The sequence below is a fragment of the Cricetulus griseus genome, chromosome 7, assembly GCF_003668045.3.
Source record: "Cricetulus griseus strain 17A/GY chromosome 7, alternate assembly CriGri-PICRH-1.0, whole genome shotgun sequence".
In the NCBI taxonomy this organism is placed as follows: domain Eukaryota; kingdom Metazoa; phylum Chordata; class Mammalia; order Rodentia; family Cricetidae; genus Cricetulus; species Cricetulus griseus.
Genome location: NC_048600.1, coordinates 34,992,665 through 35,014,636, shown reverse-complemented (window position 1 = coordinate 35,014,636; position 21,972 = coordinate 34,992,665). Strand labels below are relative to the sequence as shown.

Here is a 21,972-nt window from a genome sequence, read left to right as displayed (position 1 = left end):
CCAAGGGCCAAGCCTGTGACAACTACTGAAAGTGGGGGGCGGGGTAGAAGGAATATTTATTGCACACAGCCAAGGCGAGAGTGTTTGAACTGTGGCATGTGGTTCACCCTGCATGAACCACAGGGCCACAGGGCCACAGGGTTTCTTGTTTTCTGTTCTTGGCAGAGCTGCAGGCCTACTTTGGTGTGGGCACAATGGTTCTCAAAGGCAGGGCGGCATGGTGGCTGTTGAAGTTGACTGTTAATCTCAGCTTTGTAACTTGGAGGAAATACTTAATCCCCCAGAGTCTTGGTGTCTTCCTCTGCAATATGGGGAGTCCAGTACCTAATTCCCAAAGCCATCACAGAGGTAACAAGTCAACTGTTGAGTAGTGCTGGGCAGAGTAAGCTCCCAATGAAGGCTGCTGCTTCGGGTGTTAGTGTCACCATGGGAAGCAAGGCATGGAGGTGAGTGCAGCTTCCATGCAGTTAGATTATTGGGCCCATCCTGGAACAGGTGTGCTTTTCATGCTTTTGTAGTGGTTGTTCACAGTTAGCACATGCCACTGATCCTTTGGGAGAGATGCTTTACTTATCCAAACTCTCTGCTGACTGTTCTTTCCTTGTGCCGCCAGCCCCAGGGTTATGGCCTATCATCTCTGAATTTGAGAGGAAGAGTAGAGCTGGGGTGAACTGTCTGGGCCAGGCACCAACCCTCTGGGTTTTTCCCCAAAGAATATGTGGAGGGGCTTTTGGGGACTATGGTGTCCTCTCTCGGATCTGCCCTTTCTCTTGCTATCCCAGGCAGCATTTACCTGGGGACCATCAGAACCTACAAAGGTTCCCAGCCTAGTCTTCATTCTCCGTGTGTCTGATGTGAGAAAGCACATTGCAGGGTATGGCCTTCAGTAGATCCCTTGACCTCTCTTTATGAGTGTCAGGGTACCTGGTTCAAATTCCAGCTCCATGAAGACTGGCTGCAAGAGTGTGGGTTAGTTGTATCTCAGGCACCTCTGTGTCCTCTCTGTGAGATGGGGGTGCTCCTCTGTGGAAAGAATTCTGTCAAATCCCTGATGGGCATGTGCTCGGCTTGCTTTAGCAGTATTGCTTTCCATTCTCCTTTAAGTCATTATTTTTGCACATATTTTTGGGAGATTTGGGGTGAGGGTTGTACCCTTCCATAGCTGGTCTCAAATCCCAGCACCATGTTCTCTAGATATGAATTATAGGTGTGGTAGATAACATGGGAACCTCAGGGCACCACCTGTAGTAATGGGTCTTCTCCCCAGGATCCTTGAGGACCTGGTCTGAAAGCCTCCCTTTCTCATGCGGCCTCAGTCTTGTCACCTTGTGTTATTTATAACCTGTATGTGGCTCTGGTTTAATGCAAGGCATGCTGGGAGCGCTTTGCTTCCTTTATGCTTAGGAGGCAGAGACAGGCTAAGTGAGCTACCATCAGAGTTCACCATGGTGGGCACCAGAATGGGCACAGGAGGCCAACTCGGGGGTTCTCTCAAGGTTCTGACATTCTCCAGCCAGTGACCTGCTTGGGATCTGCTGTCTCTGAAGCTGCTGCGTCTTGGCAGAGATTGGCCTTCTGCTGCTCTTGGCAGGCTAGAACCTCCTGGTGCTCTCAGAAGATGCCATGTTGTGCTTGGCAAGAGCATGAGGGAGTAAGGGAAGCTCAGTGACTTCTGACCTTGGGGAAGACACTGCTGGAGAGTAGAGGAGACCCGTGCCAGAACTGTCTTGAGATGTGTGGGGCAGGGGGGGATCCCAAGCATGTATCCAAGCTTTGTCTTGCAACATTCACCCTCATTAAGAGCTATGCCTAATGGACTTCTGAAGGAATTTAAATACTCCCATTAAAACAGCTCTGTGTGCCCTTGTTTACTCCGTGAACAGCTCTACCCATAACTGACAGTGTTGTTCAGACACACAGTGGGCAACACCAACTCATTAAGTGGCCACCAGAGGTGGCAGGCATGTTATGTGCTAGACTCACATCCAGCCCCATCACTTCTAACCTGCAAGTTGGCTGCCACCCTGGGGCCAAATCAGAACTCACTAGTTTCTCAGGCCTTTAAGGGCTGGCTTTATGTGCCTGTGATAAGGGCTGGCTTTATGTGCCTGTGATACCACCTCAGGTACCCTAGATGACACACAGGCTCTGAAGGACCAGCTCACTGACACACTGGTCTTTTGTCCTCTGCCCTCCTGTCCAGCAGCCCTTAGAGCCAAGGACTTGTTTCTAGGCCAACCTGGCCTTCTCCCACCATTCTTGGGATCTGTGTGTTCTCTGGTAGACTGTGGCCTCTATGCAGCTCTCTCTGGCCACCAGTCTTGCCTGATGTATTTCCTACATTTATTTATTATTTCAACCAGTATGCTTTTTTAAAGGCTCTTATCCTTGGCACTGTGTGAGGATCTTGTGATGAAGGGTGAACTAGACAGATGAAGCTTTATCTGTGGGAAATATACAGTGGCATGGGGGAGAAACACCAATGAAGGCAGGTTGATGAGTGGCCAGAAGGTATGAAGATAAGACAGGGGCTGCTGGGTTTGAAAGGAAAGCCTAGAATTTGTTTGTTTGTTTGTTTTTAAAGAAATCTCCTGCGTTAAACTCTTCAAACACTGCTCAGTCCATGTAAAACATGCCTGTGGGTCAAACCTTGTCCATGGACTCCTGTCAGCACCTGTGGAAAAAGTGGCAGGGATTGACTTCTTTATGAGGTCTGACACCCACTGTCCACCCTGCCCCCTTCAGGCTGACATCTAGCCTTGCACCTTGATTCACAATGAAAGAGCAGTCAGGCATGCTGGTGCACACCTATAATCCTGGCAGAGGATCACAAGTTTAAGGCCAGCCTGGGATGCAAATGTGAACCTGTATCAAAATCAAAATAAAATCAGAAGACAAGAAAGCCCCAGAAGCAGCAAGCTCTTTTGGAAATGTGGACTTGAGCACTACAGATAACATTATTTGAAAATACCAAATGTGAATAGCCTCTTTGTTGGAGGTAGTAATGGTGTTTGGTTAAATAGGACATGTCCTAATGTTCTAGAATCATATAGTAAGTATTTAAGAATTAAGTATTGAGTCGTTATACTTGTTTATTATTTATTTTATTTTATTGTCCTGTTTCTGACATAGAGTTTCATGTAACACAGGCACTCCTCAAACTTGCTGTGTAACTGAGGCTAGTCTTGAACTCCTGATCCTTTTGCTTCCACCTCCCAAGTGGAAGGATTACAGGAGTGCACCAACACACCCAGCTACAGCTACATTAGCATGGGCCAGAGATGCAACTCAGAGGTAGAGCACTTTCCTAGCATGCATGAGGCCCTGGCTTTAATCCTTAGCATCATACACCATCTAGTGAAAAGGCCAAAATGATGAAGCAACTGTGGGAAATGGTTCAGGTTTCATTAAATGAAGAGTTACTGAGAACTTGACTTTTTTTTTTTTGTATTGAAGTCAAACCATCGCTATTTACAGAGAGGATCACATGGCTTTCTCACATTGCTGGTGAGCAGCCTCTCCAGTGCCCGAGTCCACAGAGCACATGGAAATTCAGGCTGAGGACCAGAAAAAAAGCTGTTGGCAACAGTTCAGGGCTCAAGGTCAAAGCCAGACAGCCTGCTTTGGTACTGAGGTGATGGCCATCCCTCTGTGCATACACAATGGCTTCTGCTAAAGCCAAGGAGGAAGTGAGATTTCTGTGAACTGAATAAAGGCACCTGTCAGGGAAAGAAGGCCAGGAGGTTTGCTTCTGAAGGTTGTGTTGAGTTGAGGGTCTAAAATTGCTCCTTGAAGACAAGTGTCTCTGCTCAACTGCCATTTAGTCTAGGGCCCTGGGCTGGTTCTTCCCATCCAGTCTTGTCACCAGCCTTGGCTATGTTGGAAGGATACTGCTTGTGGGGACCACAGGACATAGGGAAGATTTGAGGAGTGCGTTTGTTCACTCACAAGTTAGTGTATTCTGGAAAGTGTTTATTGTCCAAGCTTGAGGTCTGAGTTCAATTAAAACATTAAAATGCCAAGTAAAAGGAAAAAAAAAAAACTTAGCCTTAGCTCACTTCCTTAGAATAGCAACAAACTTGGCATGATGGTGCATACTCTGCTCACTGGGGAGACAGAGACAGGAGGGTTCCTGAGGCTCACTGGCCAGCTAGCCAGCTAGCCAGCTAGCCAGCCTACTCAGGGAACTCTAGGTAAAAATTTCTGTCTCAAAAATAAGGTGGACAGAACCTCTGGAGGGATGACACCCAAGGTTTTCCTCTGGTCTCTATATACGTGTACACACACACACACACACACACACACACACACACACACACACACACACACACACAAGCAGTTAGACAATGGTTGCTGCTCAGTTGGCTCTTCTTTAATTGAGACAGTGTGGGTTCCCAGGTATTGGCTCTCAATATGAATGGGTGATAGGAAAGAATTGGGGTTCCTCCAGGTGAGACTCCCATCTGCCAAGTCACTGCTGCCTGTAGGACCTGGGTGAAAGAAGACATTCAGGTGACACATGGGCAGTCTAGACTGCTGGGGGTGGAGGGTCCTCTGGCCTCCACTTGGGTACTTGCCTTCCTTAGACTGTGGCTCAGCATAACTACCCATGCACCACAAAGGACCGTCTCTGACCTGTGGCTGTAGTGCCGAACATGCCTGTCCAAGCCCAGAACTGCCCACAGCCTCTCCAGGGTCCACAGCACCTTTCTCATCTTCTTGCTGTAGAGCCTTTCAAGCTGCCCTTAGAGGTTTTTTGTGCAAATTAAAACCCAGGTCCAAGTAGGTCTACCTGGCCCACCAACTCCCTCAGGAATGAATATCTAATCACTTAATGATGTGTTAAGTGTGGAGACCAAGGAGCAGAATCCAGCATCAAGACCCAGTGAGCACAGGCCAAGTGGCTCTGGCTTGGGCTGGAAGATCCTTTCTTGTCTTGGTCCTGCCAGGCTGTGGAGGTTTTGGCCACTGGCCTGGGGCAGTGCTGGTTGTGACCAACCAACCCAAGGCACTGGGGCTGTGCTGGGGGAACTCATGGCATGGCTTTGAACAAGAAAGCCATGCTGCCTTTGTAGTGGCCAGGGGAAGTCCTGCTGGCAGATTGGTTCTTCCTCCCACACATTCCTGAAGGAGACTCGCCAGAAAACACACAAGGCTCCATAAAACTGTAGTCTCAGAAAAACTGCAGTAATATCTGTATCTCTGCATGTCCAGTACTGCAGGGCCTGCTTTCCTATGTGGGGTGGACTTCTGAAAATGTCACTTTTCTGTCACCAGGCATCTGTGTCCACTTATGCTCACCCTAGCCCAAGGGGAGTTCTCTGCTGGAAAGCAGGGCACTAGGAGGTGCCATCTAATACATGGTCTCACTGGACAAAGAATGGCTAAGCCCCTGATTAGATGAGTGCTTACCTATGGTTCAATGGGGAGGGTGAACTCTACTCTAGGCAGCAGCTTCCTCAGTTGCAGTGTGATCCAGCAGACTTGTGAGGCTGTGAGTCCCTGCTCCCCACAGCCTTCTCCTCTCTGCACAGAGCCACCACAGGTCTTTTGCCCTGAAAGAAAGAACCTTCACTGACACCCGTACAGCCCACATTTCTTTGTCATGAGCCAGAGCTCACCTAGGCAGAGGTGTGCCAATAGAAGAATTACCTGAAGAATGTAAAAATGAGGCATCAGATCATCACACATGTCCAAGCAGAGGCTCTACAGTGGTGTAGGCTACTGTCTGGGCAGTAGACAGACACAGGATGGAGTAAGGCTGGGTGAGGAGTGTGGAGCATTTGAGCCCCCAAGTGTACACACAGTGGTGTGACTGTCTGACTTGGACACTTCTGGGCTGTACCACACATTTTGAAGAGATGGTAAAATGTTTTGTTCATAGAACCTTTTTAATCAGTAACAGACTCATATTTTGAAAGCCTGCGAAGGCAAATTAAGCATGTACTCCAGAGGATAGTGGTGTGATTAATAACCATGTATACCTATGTGGTTACTAGATTCATTTATTCCCCTCCAGTGGCCTGTGAACTCCGACAGAGACACTGTAATGATTATGTTCACTGTTCTGTCCTTGGTCTCTGATGCCACACTTAGAATACTGTGGCACCAAGCAATAACCACCACACATAGTCATTCATTCTTTCACTCATTTATTTTCGGGAGCACACTGTACACAGGTATTGGACCTGCCTTTCCTATGCTTAATAAACATAGCATCCCAGGCATGTTTCCCATAGCACATGTAAAGTCTCGGAGACCAGTTGTACACAGCAGGGATGGAACCCATGCCTTGCACATGTTAGGCAAGTGCTCCATCACTCAACTGTACTCCAGCCCCTCTAACAGTTGTTGCCTGATGGGTACATGTTGGTCAAGATCCCCTCTGAGCTTATGGCACAAGCATACTGAGAGCCAACATTCTACCTGTGTTCCTAGGATGCCAAGTTCGTGGAGGAGCGGCGAAAGCAACTCCAGAGTTACCTACGCAGCGTAATGAATAAGGTCATCCAGATGGTGCCTGAATTTGCTGCCAACCCCAAGAAGGAGACCCTGGTGCAACTGGTACCCTTCCTTGTGTGAGTATCTGTCATAGAGGAATGCTCCTGGACCCCACATCGAGCTCTGCTTCCTTTGCACCTTTGGAAGTTAGGAGCTCTGTACAGTGTCTTGGGTTCTGTGGAGCAGGAGTACCTGGGAGCTGTCAGTGGGCTGAAATGAAAATTCCACCCTAGACTTTAGGTGTGTGCCTGAGCATCCTTGATGGTCCTCTCCCCAGGACGGAGTTTAAAACTTTTATTACCTTTTTAAAAATGTGTGTGTGCACGTGTACATATGTGTGTACCACAGTATGTGTGTGGAAGTCAGAGAACAACTTGCAGAAATTGTTTTTCTTCTTCCACCACATATGGGCCCCAACGGTCCCACTCAGATCATCAGGCTTGGCAGCAAATACCTTTACCAGTAAACTGGTCCCAGTGTTTGGTAGATCTTGGTCAAAGGAAAGATGCATTTTCTCCCAGTTTCTGAGGTGTTCTGCAACTGAAACATTCAGTGTGGATGTTTTCTATGCTTGGGTCCTAGACTCAAGGAAGAACTCCTGACTTCTACCTTAACTATGAATCATCTTAAAATGAAGTCCAAATCCTTTTTAACTCTCTTTTTTTTTTAAAAAAAATCTCTTTCAAAAGTAAGAAAAAAAATTAATAATTTATATAAAGAGGAGGAGGAGGTTTGCATGTCATGCCCTTAGAAAAAGATGGCAATTCAGGGTTGTCTGTTATCTTAACAGACATTGTCGTCTTCCTGTCCTAGCATCTCTGCTCCCTGACATGATGGCAGGTCCCTTTGCACCTGCTGTACACCACATTGTGTCTCTGCTTGCTGGCTCCATGTACCTGCTTCTCTGGTACCATTGTTAGGCCAGGCGTATTTGGGCAGTGCTTTGAAGTGGTGCCTTATCAGAGACCAGTCACTCTACTCCAAGTGTCATCCTTGCCTGGGGCATTTATGTTCTTGCAGTTAAGATGACCAAGATCACGAAGCCCTGTGGTTTTGATGGTCTCCAGGTACTGTTGAAGGTAATGATATTGTTTCCAATATACTCTTCTCATGGAAGTTTTAGGTGTGAAAGGCTGTAGTAAAAAGCCCACAGGTCCCCACAGGTAGGTTTGAGAATCTCATTTGAGAAGCCCTTGTCTGAGTCTGCATAATTTGCTGGGACAAAATTAGAGTTCCCTTCCACTGATGCTCTTTAAAATGGTATGCAGAAAGGCATCTGGGGAATTCACTCCCACAGTGATGCTACAACCAAAAACAGGCTGATTTCCACTCTGTCTGAGGGATGTGCCAAAATTTCCAAGTTGTGCTTCTGACCAGACAGACACAGAGCTACTTTCTGCCCTGCAAAGGTCCTTTGTTGTAGCTGAGAAGGTCGCTCATGGATTCTGGTTGTTTCATGGTTTTGTGAAAAGATGTAAGTCGAATTACTGTGTGTTGAAAGATGGCATGAGTTGGGATACCATATCCAGTTATTAGTAGTGCCAGTGCCTGGGGTCCATACTTGGCCACATTACATCATGAAGAACACTAGTTCCTCTTTCACAGACAGCTCCAGCCCAGGTATGTGTTGGGAATTAACCACTCCCTATGAGCCCCAGCAATTTGGGCTTTATTTTCAGTTGTAAAGAGAGTTATCAAGCAAACCCCAAGAGGAATGATGGCAAGGAATCTGAGAGAAGGATGGCTTTTGTAGGATTCCAGGGTCCCAGATGACTCCAGAAAGCCAGCCACTCCAGTCCAGTGTTTGTTCCCACGTTCTGGGCTGTGAGCTGCTAAATTTTGACAACTGTGCTGCCGCATGGAATGCAGGCTCAGCTGTTTGTGTTAATCAGTGCTGAGAGAGAAATTTTCTATTCCTAATTAGCACAGAGCACAGGGGCCAACTTTGTGAGCTTAAAAAAAACAAAGGGAATTTCAGCAGGAGATTGGGGAATGGAAGTTTGACCAAACACTGGGCTAGATTTTGGGCAGCACTAAATAGCTATGTCCCTTTGGCTTTCCTTGACATTGCAAATTAAGATACATCTCCTGTCTTTTTTGGACAAGGTGAGATTTCAGGGTGAAAGCTGCAGGTGGTTCTCATTTGGGGGTTCAGAGAAGTGATCTGCAGCCAAGTCTTGCCCATACTAGCAAAGGTCCCCCGATGTTTGCTGTCTGTATTGCTCATAGAAGACCATGAGACCAGCATCCCCAATGAAGTTCCTAGCTAGAGAGTTCCAGTTAGACACACACACACACACACACACACACACACACACACACACACACACACAGAGATACACAGATAAGTATACACATATACATACATTCACACATACAGATACACAGACAAATATACACATACACACATACTTTCTCACACACAGGTACACTGACAAGTATACACACACTCACATAGACACACAAACAAGTATGTACACATACATACCCTTTCTCACAAACAAATACACAGACAAGTATACATACAGATACAAAGTATACACATATATACACACAAAGGTAGATACATAGACAAGTATGCGCGCACACACACACACACACACACATATATATATATACACACAAACATACTCACTCATATAGACAGATATACAGATAAATATACACACACATACACACAGACACAAATGTATATGCGCACACACATGCATGCATGTATACATTTCTCAATTAAAGAAATATTCCATCAAAAAATTATTGTTAGTAAACCTCTGCAGGTTAGTAAGGATAGTAAACCTATCCCTTGGTTCTTTCAGACACTGATCTTAAAGGTCCTGTCTAGTGAGTAAATGTCCAGGGATGCATTTCCTAAGACAGTGCCACAGTTAGATGGGCCAGCCTCATGCCATAACCTGTCTCATCTCATCATCACCTAGGCTCCCAATGAATGCATGTTGTGCTCATTTTACTGGTGGAATTGAATGAAGGTGCCATTAAAATACCAACCTCACAAGATTTCATAACAGTTAGATTATAGCAATGTGATTATGTAGACTATTTTATAACATGGAAAAGCAAAGTGCAGTCAGAGAGGAGGCATGACTGATCTCAGGGCCCCTCCCAGCATTCAGGGAGCCTGGGCAGAATGGTGTCCCCACCTAAGTTTGGGGATACAGATGGGAAACTTAAAACCTGTGGACACTCCTAATTCCTCTGTTTCTGATGGCCGGACAATGGTGTTTTCCCCTTTGTTTTTAGTGAAGTAATTGCCTCTGTAAAACAAGTGAATGACACCAGATTAAAACATTGAAATTCCAGGCTTCTCTTGAACATAAGATTGATCTTGCCCTGTCCCCCACCATGCAACACTCAGCTTTGGCCATTGGTGACCCTGTTACCCCCACCCCCACCCCAGATCCTTTTGTCTCCTAATACTAGCCCAGCCTCCCTGCCACACACGTGGTTCTCTGGCTGATCTCTCACATGCTCAGGATGTCGCATGCTCATGGTATCACACACCCACAGGACCTGCCTAGGTCTACAGAGACTCAAAGGTGTGGCCCTAGATCACAGCTGCTCTTCCCAGAGCCCTTCCACATAGGTGCTGGACTGGAGATAGCATGTCACACGCTGCTGTCACCCATTCTGCATTTGCTTCTGTCATGTGCCTGCCTGCCTGTCTGTTCTGTGAACCAGTCTCTGTTTACTTCCCATTCTAGTAGCCTATCCCACCTGGAGATGGGATGGAGAGCAGGGCAGATCAGAGCCCCTGAGAGGAATTAATTGGCAGGTAAATTCCCTCCTGAATATGCCTGTCATCCTCAGGGTTATGCAGTGTTGGACAGTACCTGCTGCCACCCGCACTCTTCAGCTGTCAGTGTCCCTTTGTGTTTGGCAATGATAGCATGTCTTTTGAGCAGCCTGGACACCCCTGCAGATCTGAGAGTAGAGAATCAGTGGGTTGAATGTGCCTTCCCTCACTTTTGGACTCTTTTCCAGGTTTTCCAGGTGCTGCCTGGAAAACACCTGCAGCACCTCTGAGGCATAAGTGGGACAATGGAAAGTGGGCATTTCTTCTCCACTTTGGACTCTGTACCAGAGTGACACATGGGGATGCCAGACATACCAGATAGGGAGAGGAAAGATGGCAGACCTCACTGTCCACTCTGAGGAGCCCCACATTGGCTGTGTTCTCCCAGCAGTTTTTTTTATTATTATTAAAATTTTTCATTTATTTTACATCTCAACCACAGTTTCTCCTCCTTCCTCTTTTCCCTCACCTCCCATCTCACCTCCCATCTGACCCCGCCCACCTTACAACATACACTCTTCCTCTGTTCAGAAAAGGGCAGGCCTCCCGTGGGAGTCAACATAGCATGGCATATCAAGTTGAAGCAGGACCAAGCTCCGCCCCCCCCCAATCAAGGCTGGGCGAGGTATCCCAGCATAGGGAATAGGTTCCCGAAAGCCAGACAAGGAGAGGTCCTGATCCCACTGCTAGAGGCTCCACAAAAAGACCAAGCTACACAGAGGGCCTAGTTGGTCCCATACCATCTCCCCAGATGTTGGTTCAGTCTCTCGGCAATTTTGAAAAAGATGGATTCCAAGGACTGCTATCTACTGTGGAGGTTTACTCAGGTCCCTGGGGAAAAGTTGATGCCACTAACAAAGGGAGGGCTGACTTCAAGAGTTCTCTGAGGAAGTGGGCAGCACATCACATGGCTTCAGGGATTTGCTAGGCTGTCCTTTAACATGTTATTAAAATATTTCTTTGCAGAGTAACTATTCCCTTGGAAGCTGCCATTCCCCTGGGAGGGACAGATGGGGGAGACAGTAAAATAGGTCACAGCAGAGACCCCACGTGGAAGTTCAACAGACGTACAGTCCCTGTTTCTCCCCCTCCCACTCTCACTTTTACTCCAAGTGTTGTTAAATATAGTTTCTGCTGAAATGAGAAGTCCATGCTCTCTCAGAGAGCAATTAAGTTTTGCCCAGGGTTGCAGTGGGCTGCTGTGTCTCTGTCAGGGCCCACTTGAGCCCACATTGAGGATTTTTGTCTCAAAGGGGATTACTGACACGTACAACTCGGAATCTTCTGTCCTGAGATGCTGTGGCAGATTGTCAAAAGCCTTCTAGGCGCCACAGTCCTCATCACTGCTGAGCTGTTGAATATGTCTCTCCAGCACAAGCTATGAGGCCAGGAGTGGAGTTTAAAAATAAGTGTAACTGCGATGGCATTTAGGGTGAGAGGATCATGCTCTGCTTTGCTGGCCTCTGACCTTCTGCAACATCTCAATATCCATTATCCACCCAGGTAGCTCCTGTCTGGCCTGGGGCAAGAGGTCGCCTCTCTCCTGGATCTTGGTTTAGTCAAGAGGCACTGGGCAAAGCCTGAGGTTATAAGCCTGGCACCCCACCCTCCTGTGCCACTGTGTTGCAAGGATGGACTCATGTTTTCCTCCTTTCCCTTCCCCCCCTTTTGTTCATTATGTCTCTGCAGATGCCGAGTGTGCTGGCAAACAAAGGGGCATGCTTGCAAATGAAATAAACACTAACATGCTTATTTGCATAGGATGTGTCACAGGGTAGGAGCTGTAAGAAGTACATTCTAGAAGCATGATTCTGTGTGTTTGTAGCCTCCCTAGGAGGTAGGCATACCATGTTGAGAGGATCTGAGCAGGCTGAGGAGTAGACTCATCGGATCTTGTAAAGCTGTCTGCAGACCCGTGGACTCCATGGTCAGGAGTGAGATGGGAATTGAAAATGATGTTTCTTTGCCCTGCCAGATGCCCTGAGCTAGGTTGGGCTTCTTTCCATTGAGTCATTGAGACCCCCTTGTCCCCTTTGGTGTTTGTGTTGCTGTTCCTTCTGTAGGTGACAAAATGAGCCTGGGAATGAAGTAACCCAACCAATGTGCAGGTGGGTATGAGAGCTGGGGGCAGGAGTGGAGCTGACCAGTTCAGAAAGCTTTTATGCTTCTCTTACCAGTTCTCCATTGCCCAGTTCAGGGTTTCTGTTATGGGTCCCCTTCCTGAGTCAGAATAAAGTCTGGTGAGGGCATGTGGCTGCTCTCTGTTAACTGTGGAAGCCCCCTGGGTTCAAGCTGTGTCTGTTGCAGCCCCTCCAAGTTCTCCCTAAGCCCCCACTTTGGGGCTCACTTTAAGTGCAGGTTTCAGAAGGGGCTGGAAAATGGGGCTGAGGAAGATTCAAGGGGCCCAGGGTTCTGGTATTTGTATGGGGCATGGCCTCAAATGTCTGCTCCATAATGCATCTGACTTGCTGTTCCTAGCTGGCTTGCTTGGGAGTCACAGCCCTTTCATGTTTCTTGTTTGTCTAATAAGCTTAAGGTGTGCTAAATAGCCCTAGAACATGGAAGCCCATGATCTGCCTGTGGATTCCTCTTGTTGACACCTGGGGACTTGCTGTGACAGGACTGCTCTGAGAAGGCAGGTTGAGAACTTACTAATACAACAGGAAGCAGCTATGCTGCTGCCGCATGGCACAAGCCATAGGGAATGTTTCCTCTCAAAGGCAGTGACATCTGTGGTGATGGAGGGCTGCAGGCTGAGTGTGAGCCAACGCTATGTCCTAGTCACTAACCTGGTGACCTCAGACTTGCCTCTCTCCAGGCTCTGTGCCTCTGTTTCCCCTTCTGCGGGCAGTGCTGGCGGTTGGTGTGCTGAGGCTGAGCTGCACAGTGAGCTCAAGAGCTGCAGTGGTGACAGCTGCTGGGCTCCTTAGAAACAGGGCAGAGTGTGTGACATTCTGAGATGGCAGGGGCATGGCAACCATGTTCACTGGGGCCCACAGAAATGTCTCCATGTGTCCAAGCCACACCACATCCTTTATTTTGACCTGAAAGACCTGGACTGTGATGGTGTTCACATCGTGCACGCTCCTGGGTGAGCCCGGAGCCCAGAGCCTGGGCAGCAGAGGACAGGTCTTCTTTCTCTGGAGTGAGAGGTTCAGCACAGTGGGCAGGTTTCCTTATGGTGGACAAGCCAAGCTGCAGTGGTGAGGTTACTGCCACATTACATCACAGCCATGCTAATGCAGAAAGGACAAGACTGGGCCCCACAGACCTGTGGTCAGATGCTAGATCTTCATAGCCCATGGCCTGGCTCTCTCTGTCTCAGTGTCCTTACCTGTAAAATGGAGCTATTCACAAAGACCTCACAGGCTTGAGAAGATTAAAAGAAATGCCACCAAGGGTGTGCCTTTACAGGAGTGCTGTTCTGACTACAGTCACAGCTTTGCTTTTGTGTTGAAAGTCTCACGTTAGTCCCTGAAGGATACAAATTGGCAGCATAGATATTACTACAATTGCCTGCCCTACTTCGTGGCTTTTATTTTTAAACATTGGAGTCTCAGAAAATTCAGTTTGGAGAAAGGGAAGAGGATTAGGTTATTTTTGGCACAATACCCTCCATCCAATTTAGGGTTAGTTAAAAAAAAAAAAGAAAAAAGAAAAGGTAAAATTCCCTGTAATAGCCGAGGTGTGGTGACGGCACCCAGAAGCCAGAGGCTTAGCTGACTAGTCTCACCACAGTTCCACCCATTCTGCAACAGAGTTTCTCTCTGTGGGCCAGGCAGTCACACAGCCTTCCTTCTAAACTTTAAAATATGCGGTCTGGGGTAACCGTGGGAGTTAGGGCCACTAGTGTCTGCTGCCTTGTTATTGTTGTGTAGAAAACACTAGCCATAGGTCTCAGTGGCCCAAAGCCCTAACACTGTTCCCACTTCAGATGACAGGCTAGGCTGGTCTCTTGGTGGGGCCCCAGAAGGCTTTAATTGGGTTGCATCTAGGGCAAGTGGTAGGAGCAGATGATCAGCTCACACTAACTCACAGGCTGAGCAGGGGTGTAGTGGGGCAAGGGGATAATATGCCCTTGCACTGGGACATGGAGTCCAGGGATCATTTCTCACAGGTTGTGTAAGGAACTTGGGACATCCTTGAACTGATTCTGCTCTAGATGAATCTCCTGGCATAAACAGAATGACCATACAGCCTGGCTTGCCATCCTTGGCAGATTCACTTTCCCCAGCAGAGTAAAATGTGTCTCAAAGTTCCACAGAGGTACCCCAGCCTGATAGAGGGATAGGCTCGGGCTGCAGCTGATAGCTAAGTCAGAGGTCCAGGCTGTTCCTGCTGCAGAACTCAAGGCCTGTGAGGTAAAGAAGCTGGTGGTGACTTGGAGGCCAGGGTCGTGATGGTGCCTCCTGATACTCTGCTGGGAGTCACAAGGCAGCAGCCTGCTGGAAAGAACTGACAGGGCAAGGGAGGGCTATGCGACCTTCTGGGCACCTTTAGTCACTTGCTTTCCCTCTTACTCTTACCCAAGAGGCCAAGCTTCACATAGAGACCTTGATTGAACTTACACATGGAAACAGCAGGCCACAGAAATGGTCCCAAGACAGTAACCAGTTCCCCTGACTTTTGTCAATCCGCCATGAAGTGGGCCCCACTCACTTCCCCAAGAACTCTGGGGGTTACAACAATGGCTCACTTCCTCCACTCTCCCCTCAACAGGGCCAGAAGAACAGGGAAAGTGACTTGACCAAGTTCACACAGTCAGACAGCCGCAGGCCTAGGCCTCATGGCTGTAAGGCTTGTGGCTCAGGTCCTGGGGAGCTCCCTCCCTGCCATTAAAGAATGAAATTCAGGCAGGCTGGGGAGTGTCAGATGGGAAAGAGGGCAGCTACAGGCTGTGTAGGGAGAGGCAGCCTCTGGATGATGGCCCACAGCTCTCACTCATGTAGAGCAGGGAGGGAGCCCTCAGGTACCTAGCCAGGACTCCTATTGCCTCTTGTAGCTTATAGACCACCCATCACTGCTGGATCACCCCAGTGGGAGAGGGAACCTCCTCTGGCACAAGTCACTTCTGAGGGGTCTGTACCTCAGGGACAAGCTGAGTCACTGGGCAATCTGGGTTAGTTACTTTTTGATAGTGAGGGCTGATATGGACCTCCGTCAGGACTATGATTTGGGGGACTAGCCCCTGCATCTCATGCATGAGATGGGAAACAATGAGGCCATACTGGGTTCAAGTCCTCAGTCTGTCTTTGGGCTGCACTTGAGCAGTCCTTTCCATTTGCACCTGTGACACAGAGGTACAAACATGACTGTACCGCAGGACCATAGGATTGGTGCCATGAGTGTAGAAGGCACCTAGTAGGTGCTCTAATCAGGAAAACCATATTACCTTTCCAGCCCATGTTCAATACAAGAAGGATACCATGAGAGGAAAATGAATACTAGATTAATCTATTAATAATTATAAACAATTACCATGAACAAGAGGGAAAAAAATCTTTATTTCCCATTACCCACAGGACTGCTGTGATTCAAACTGTTGTTTTGACTAAAAACATGAACAAACCATGATGAGAAAATTAGAGATATTTAAGTAGCTACCTTCCCTGCTAAAAAAGGAAAACTTAATACATAGGGTTCAAATTAGTCCCAGCACTCAGAGGAGGACCAAGCTCAGTTAGCTTGTCTGGGATCTATCAGTGTAGTAGCCCAAGCCAGCCAGAAGCACAGCCCATACTGGCATTTACTCTCTACAAAGTGTGGGGCGTGTGTCTGATGTATTCCAAGCAGATGCTGATAGTGTAGTGCAATTCAAGTCCCTACCTTTGGTTGGGGACACAGACATTGAGTAGCCCAGGGAAGTCATACACACCAGCTGCTGATTACTTCAGGGAAAAAGTGGGAACTGGCCTGTGGGAATATGCTACTTATGGTTGGAGAATACCTCAAAGACTGTGGGAGATGATATGCATACCTCAGAGATAGATCCAGGCAGGGTAAACTGCAGGTGCAAAGGCCCTGGGGCCCAGGGTGTTCAACCATCTCAAAGCAGCAGAAACGCCGGCATGGTGAGGGGAGCAGGTTCCAGAAAACTTTGTGGCCTAGGGAATGAAGTTGGGAACCCTGGGGGAGGAGTTTGAGCATGGAGGTTGAAGCAGGGTGACTGTGGAGTGGTTTGTGTGTGTGTGGGGGGCAGCTGTCAGCTCCTGGTGTGTTTAGAATGCAGTACTGAATGTCTGGGTATGGATGAGGGAGCGTGCATGGTGGCATCACTGGTGTGTGGAATAAGAAGCTCAGAGTTGCCATTTAGTAAGTAATTGGTGACTCAGAGACACTCAGGAGCAAGGGAGAGGCTTAGTGAGGCCTTTGGACATTCTTGGAGAGCAGGTCAGGTGGTGTATCCAGAACCAAGGACACATGCCTGCATGAGGCATAAACCTAGGAGCTGTCCATATAGAGTTGGCACCTGGCACCATGAGCTAGGTAAGGTCATTGAGGAGAGAGTGGCTTGGAGAAGAGGACTTGTGGCTGTACTTGAGATGTCAGTAGGTAAAGAGGAACCCATGCAGGAGGTATAGGGGAAGACTCCCCAAGTGATGGGTTCTGGAAGCCGAGAGAAAAGGCCCAGCAGGGGAAAACATAATTCTTCCAGTCTAGTAAGAATAGAAGCTACTTCATGGGCAGGCAGGTGGCCCAGTCATGCACCTGCCATCTGGGAGGGGCCTTGGAGAGTGGCACTCCAGTGCCAGAGAGTGGGCTCTGGGTGATGCTGTCTATGCCCACTAAGCAGGTGCAGATCAGAGTGTTTAGATGCTGGAAGAGTGGCATGTTAGATGGGCTGGTGCAGCCTCAAGTCCAAGCAGCTGCTTGCCTCATCTTCTATTCCCTCTGTCCAGCTGTCTGCAGCCCTAGTTAGTCCCCAGCATCCTGGTTTTCAGGGCTGTACCTGTGAAACCAGTGGCAACATCAATGCAGTTAGGTGTTGCCACAAATAGTCTTCCCTGGAGCCACTTTCTGCCTTTATAACTTCAAGGTCTCAAAGGCTTCATTCCAAGTGTAGCCAACTGTGAGTGAGGGACATAAAAAGCAAGGCCCTGGCAGGATTTGCCAAAGGCACTGTGCTTGAGAAGCAGCCCTGTGGAGAATGGCCTTGGGTGGCTGATTGGGCAAGGCAATCATGGCCAGGAGGTAAGGCTGGCCTGCCTTCCTTCCTTCCTTCCTTCCTTCCTTCCTTCCTTCCTTCCTTCCTGCCTGCCTGCCTGCCTGCCTGCCTGCCTGCCTTCCTTCCTTCCTTCCTTCCTTCCTTCCTTCCTTCCTTCCTTCCTTCCTTCTCTTTCTTTCATTTTAATTAAATATTTTTAAAATTTATTTTCCATCCCAGCCAGTTCCCCCTTCCTCCTCTCCTCCCAGTCTCTCTCTGTACTGCACCCCCTCTTTTCCCATCCCTTCCTCCATTTCTGTTCAGAAAAGGGCAGGTCTCCCATGGATATCGACAAAACATGGCATATCAAGACTAAGCACCTACCCATCTATTAAGGCTGGGCAAGGTGATCCAGTGTGAGGGGTAGGGTCCCAAATGCTGCTGTACTTTGCTGAGTCCACCATGACTTAGGTCGCTCAGGAGGGACCTTGCTTTGTTTGCCCCATGTGAGGGCTGACGATTGTGAGCCAGGTACCAGGCATATTGCTAACCATTTTTTGGTTTTGTTTTGCTAATGTTTTGGTTCTGGTTTTGTTTTAACCATGCTGGAAATGGGCATTGCACACATTAGGCAAGTGTTCTGTCCCCAAATGCACTGGTGAATCAGATGAGGCACCGACCGACCGACCGATCCACGACTGTCCTAGTTTAACCAGAGCCCTGCTCTGGGAGTTTAAGATATAAGCCTGGCCACTCACTTCAAAGGAAGAAAAGAAAGTGATGATTAAAAGACAGGAAATGGTTTTAACCAAAATTGCCACTTGTAAGCATTGCTGGTTGCTGGGATGCTGCTGTGAACTCTAGGTTTAAGCTTGGGCACAGGAGAAACCTGCACTGTTAAGCAGCCCTAGGCAAGGTGTAGTGTGTTGTTGATCACTACTTGAATCTGGTTCTTACAAAGGTGGGCCCAACGAAGTCTAATTCCCGTGAGATGATTGCTCCTTGTGGGATCCCACTGTAGTATGCACCTCTGCTGTTCCTGGGAGCCAAGGTGGCTGTGGGCTTAGGAAAGTGGCTGAAGACTTTGAGATACCTTCTTGGAGGTCTGAAATCGGTTGTAAAAGCAGACAGGTGACTCTAATCTCTGTGCCCTTTGTCTAGACCACGGTAGAATGGGTTAGGTGTGTGCAAACACTGGCTGAGTGATGACTGTGTCACCTGTTGCTTAGCACAGACAGCAGAATGAAGGTAGAGCTGCCTTCAAAAAGCAGTTGGTACATGTGATGACACATGGACTCACAAAGTAGAGGCAGGTGGATCTGTGAGTTTGGAGCCAGCCTGATGGTCTATATAGTGAGCTCAGGATAGCCAGGGCTGCATAGTGAGACCTTGTCTCAAAAACCCTGTCATTTGTAAGAGTGATTCCACAAGATGAGGGGCAGGGGTCAGTGTATTGGAACAGAAGCATAGCTTCAGAGTCATCTTGGACTCCTCATAGCAGTCTGCCCTCACAGTCCCCAAGAAGGAGGTAGGCCTCATGACCTTGCACAGTTCTAATGATGTCTAGGGACACCTGTTCAAGATGGGACCCCTGCTCAAAGAAAGAACACGGTCCTGTTCAAAGTTTATGGTGGCCTGTGTCACAGTGCCCATTGGTTAGTCTTGCTTTTGAGTACAGTCTTCCATGCTTGACACCCTTCCATGATTCCTGGGAAGTCCTTCCAAGACTATGCTCTCTGGGACAACACTGGTGTCTAGAGAGTCAGTTGTAGTTGGTGTCTCTCTTCTGGACCTCTGGTACTTTTGATGGATCTCCCCATACACAGTTTCCCCTTAGTCTGCTTACAGTCACTCTGCCTGAGGTCCATCATGGAAGAAACAATTTAGGGACCACATTTGGTTCCAATTTAGAAGGAACCTATTGTGGTTAAGGTCATAATGCAGAACACAGCAGAGTGTCTTGCTAGGGTGGGAGGACACTGTCCTGGCTCTCAGGCACATCCATGATGAACCTTACCCTCAGCTGGGCCTGGAGAGGAGAGCAGCTGAACCCAGACCAAGTTTCTGTTGCCCATCCTGAAACCACCTGTGTTCATTTGGGCAGTAGGTGTGTCTCTGACACTTTCTAAGGTTTCACACTCAAGGAAACCATCAAGGATACACACAAAAATATCTAACTGTGCTGTCTAAGAATCCAGCCCAGGCCACTGAGGAGGGACAAGCATGGGTATGTGTGACAGTAGCGAGGGGAAGTGAGTCAGGCTGTGGCGGGAATGTGGACCATTCGGCCACACTTTCAGGTGTGGTTAGCAGGGCATTGACTTTAAGTTGACTGGGGTGTTTTCATAGGAGCAGCAGGTAGAAAGTCTTGCATGAAGCTCTGGATTCTTCATAGCACTTCCTTCTCATACTCATTTTGGCTTTGGGGATCAGCGTGTGCCAGGCTCCTTGAGACACTTGGTACTTGAGTCTATTTAGTTCTTTGTAACTAGCTAGAGATGGGGGAACCCAGAACCAGGCCCTAAAGCCTGTGTTCCTCACCTTCACGGTCCCCCAACACACATGCATGTCTGAGAGAACAGTGTTGCTTATGGCAGATCCAGGGCCTGGTCCTCATGTCAGTGACAGGCAGGTGACTGTCATTTGTAGTCAGGTACCTATTAAGGAGAAAAGTTCACATCCTTGTGTTTGGGACAGCAGGCCTTCCTACACTGTGGATAAACAATGGGGTTAACACCTAGAAGTGTAGATTAGAAGACTGTGGTGCAGCTCAGTGGAGGGTACTTACTCAGTGTGCACAAAGCCCTGGGGTTCATCCCCAGAACCACAAGGAAAAGAAAAATGTAAAGCAAGTGTCCAGGAAACTGCCACAGGCTAGTCCCTATGGGCCATCCACAGCATCTGTCCAATAGGGATGCAGCAGCCCATGCACCACCCCCTCCCAGAGCCACAGATATGAAGGGTCTGACTGTTGTCAGGCCTTGTTTCAGAATGTTAGGGCTGATCTCTATGAAGCAGCTCAACAATATACCTACCACTGGCATGAGAAGCAGGAGGCTGCAGGGTGCATTTCTCTCTCTCTCTCTCTCTCTCTCTCTCTCTCTCTCTCTCTCTCTCTCTCTCTTTCTCTCTCTCTCTCTCTCCCTCTGTGCAGTAGGTAGCTCAAGAGAGATGCCACTCAGAACAAAAAGGGCTGCTCCCTGGAGACCAGAGCAGGAGACACACACATGCCATTACCTCTGTACTTTTCTTGCTTAAATTTGCTTCACTTTCTGTGTTACCTATTCCAGGAAATAATGAAATAAAATAGTACATTTCAAAAGTACCTTGGGGCTGAAGAGCTGAGATAGCGAAGACAGAGGCACCGATCTCTTCGGCCATGTTTCCTCTGCCTTCTAAGGAAGGTGCAGAGGTCTTTTATGGGCTAACCTCTTTCTGAAAATTCTTGCTCCAATAGCTGTGTTCTGGGAGGAAGCCTGGGAAGGAGGCTCAGATGTCCTCGCTACATTTAAGTAGAAATTAACTCTGGTGTGAGTGGTGCAGGCAGAGTGTGCAGTGGCCTTGCTTTGCAACAGTTTGCTTCTCTGAGTACTGACTTCCAGGTGAAGGCTGCAGAGCACTTGGCTTCCAGCCCCAGTGAGCCTGGTTCCTTGGATGAGGCTGAGGCTGGAATGGAGAGTCAGTGGCACCCAGCTGCTAGGAGAGAGTACTGGAGAGTATTTAGTACCCTCCTGGTGTGACTGTACATGTCCCTCTTCTAGACACAGTCCCAAATCACTTCTCATAGTTCTGTGTGCCAGTCTACCAAAAAGCCACCTTAACCTCAGCGATAAGTGCAGTTGTTTTCAGCTGGCTTTGGTATTTCCAGAGCCCTGGGGCTGTAGTTCCTCTGCTTCTGGTTCCCAGCCCTGGGTTCCCCAGCAAGCTTTATATGAACCTTGCAGCTTGGCTTGAACACTGTGTTTGGAGTCTGGTGACTCTGCAGCACACCTGGGCTGAGAATGGCTGCTTTTGTGAGCCCAGAACAGACGGTGGTGCTGGGGTCAGACCCCCAAATGTATCCGCTCAGCTGCCTTCTGTGCAATGCAGGCTGTTGTCTTGTAAGTGTTGTCCTCTTGCTCGCAGGGCTTAGTGAGATGGCTTAAAGCAATGGCTGAGCCTCTCCCCTGAAGCAAGGCCATCTTCCCTCAATGGCAGTAGAACAGCATATGGACTTTGGGGTCTCCCTCTCATACCCCTATTCCAGCTGGTAGGTGGAGATCTGCTGCCAGACTCTGCCCCTGCAGACTGGAGAGCAGGCCAGAGGCAGGGCTTGGCTGATGTGGTTGCTGTTCTGCAGATCGCTCAGTCTGCGTTTTAGCTGCTCACCTCAGCCAATGCCATGTGAATACAACCATTAAGAGGTGACTGAGGACAGTCATGCCCAGTAAAACTGTATCTGCAGCATGCTAGCACACTAAGGAAACCCTCCAGGCCTGGTGCCCCACGTGGTTGAAGGAGAATGAGAGGCTGTTCA

The 21,972-nt window shown here is 48.4% G+C and overlaps 1 protein-coding gene across 4 annotated transcripts in view; it reads left to right on the top strand.

Annotated features, from left to right (window-relative positions):
* Positions 1-21,972, top strand: part of Snx29 (sorting nexin 29) — a 402,905-nt gene that overhangs the window by 375,517 nt on the left and 5,416 nt on the right. For all 4 annotated transcript variants that reach the window (XM_027424771.2, XM_027424770.2, XM_035447582.1 and 1 more), the window contains one exon: positions 6,439-6,578. In XM_027424771.2, the coding sequence (XP_027280572.1) occupies positions 6,439-6,578 (140 nt within the window). The remainder of the gene's footprint in view (positions 1-6,438; positions 6,579-21,972) is intronic.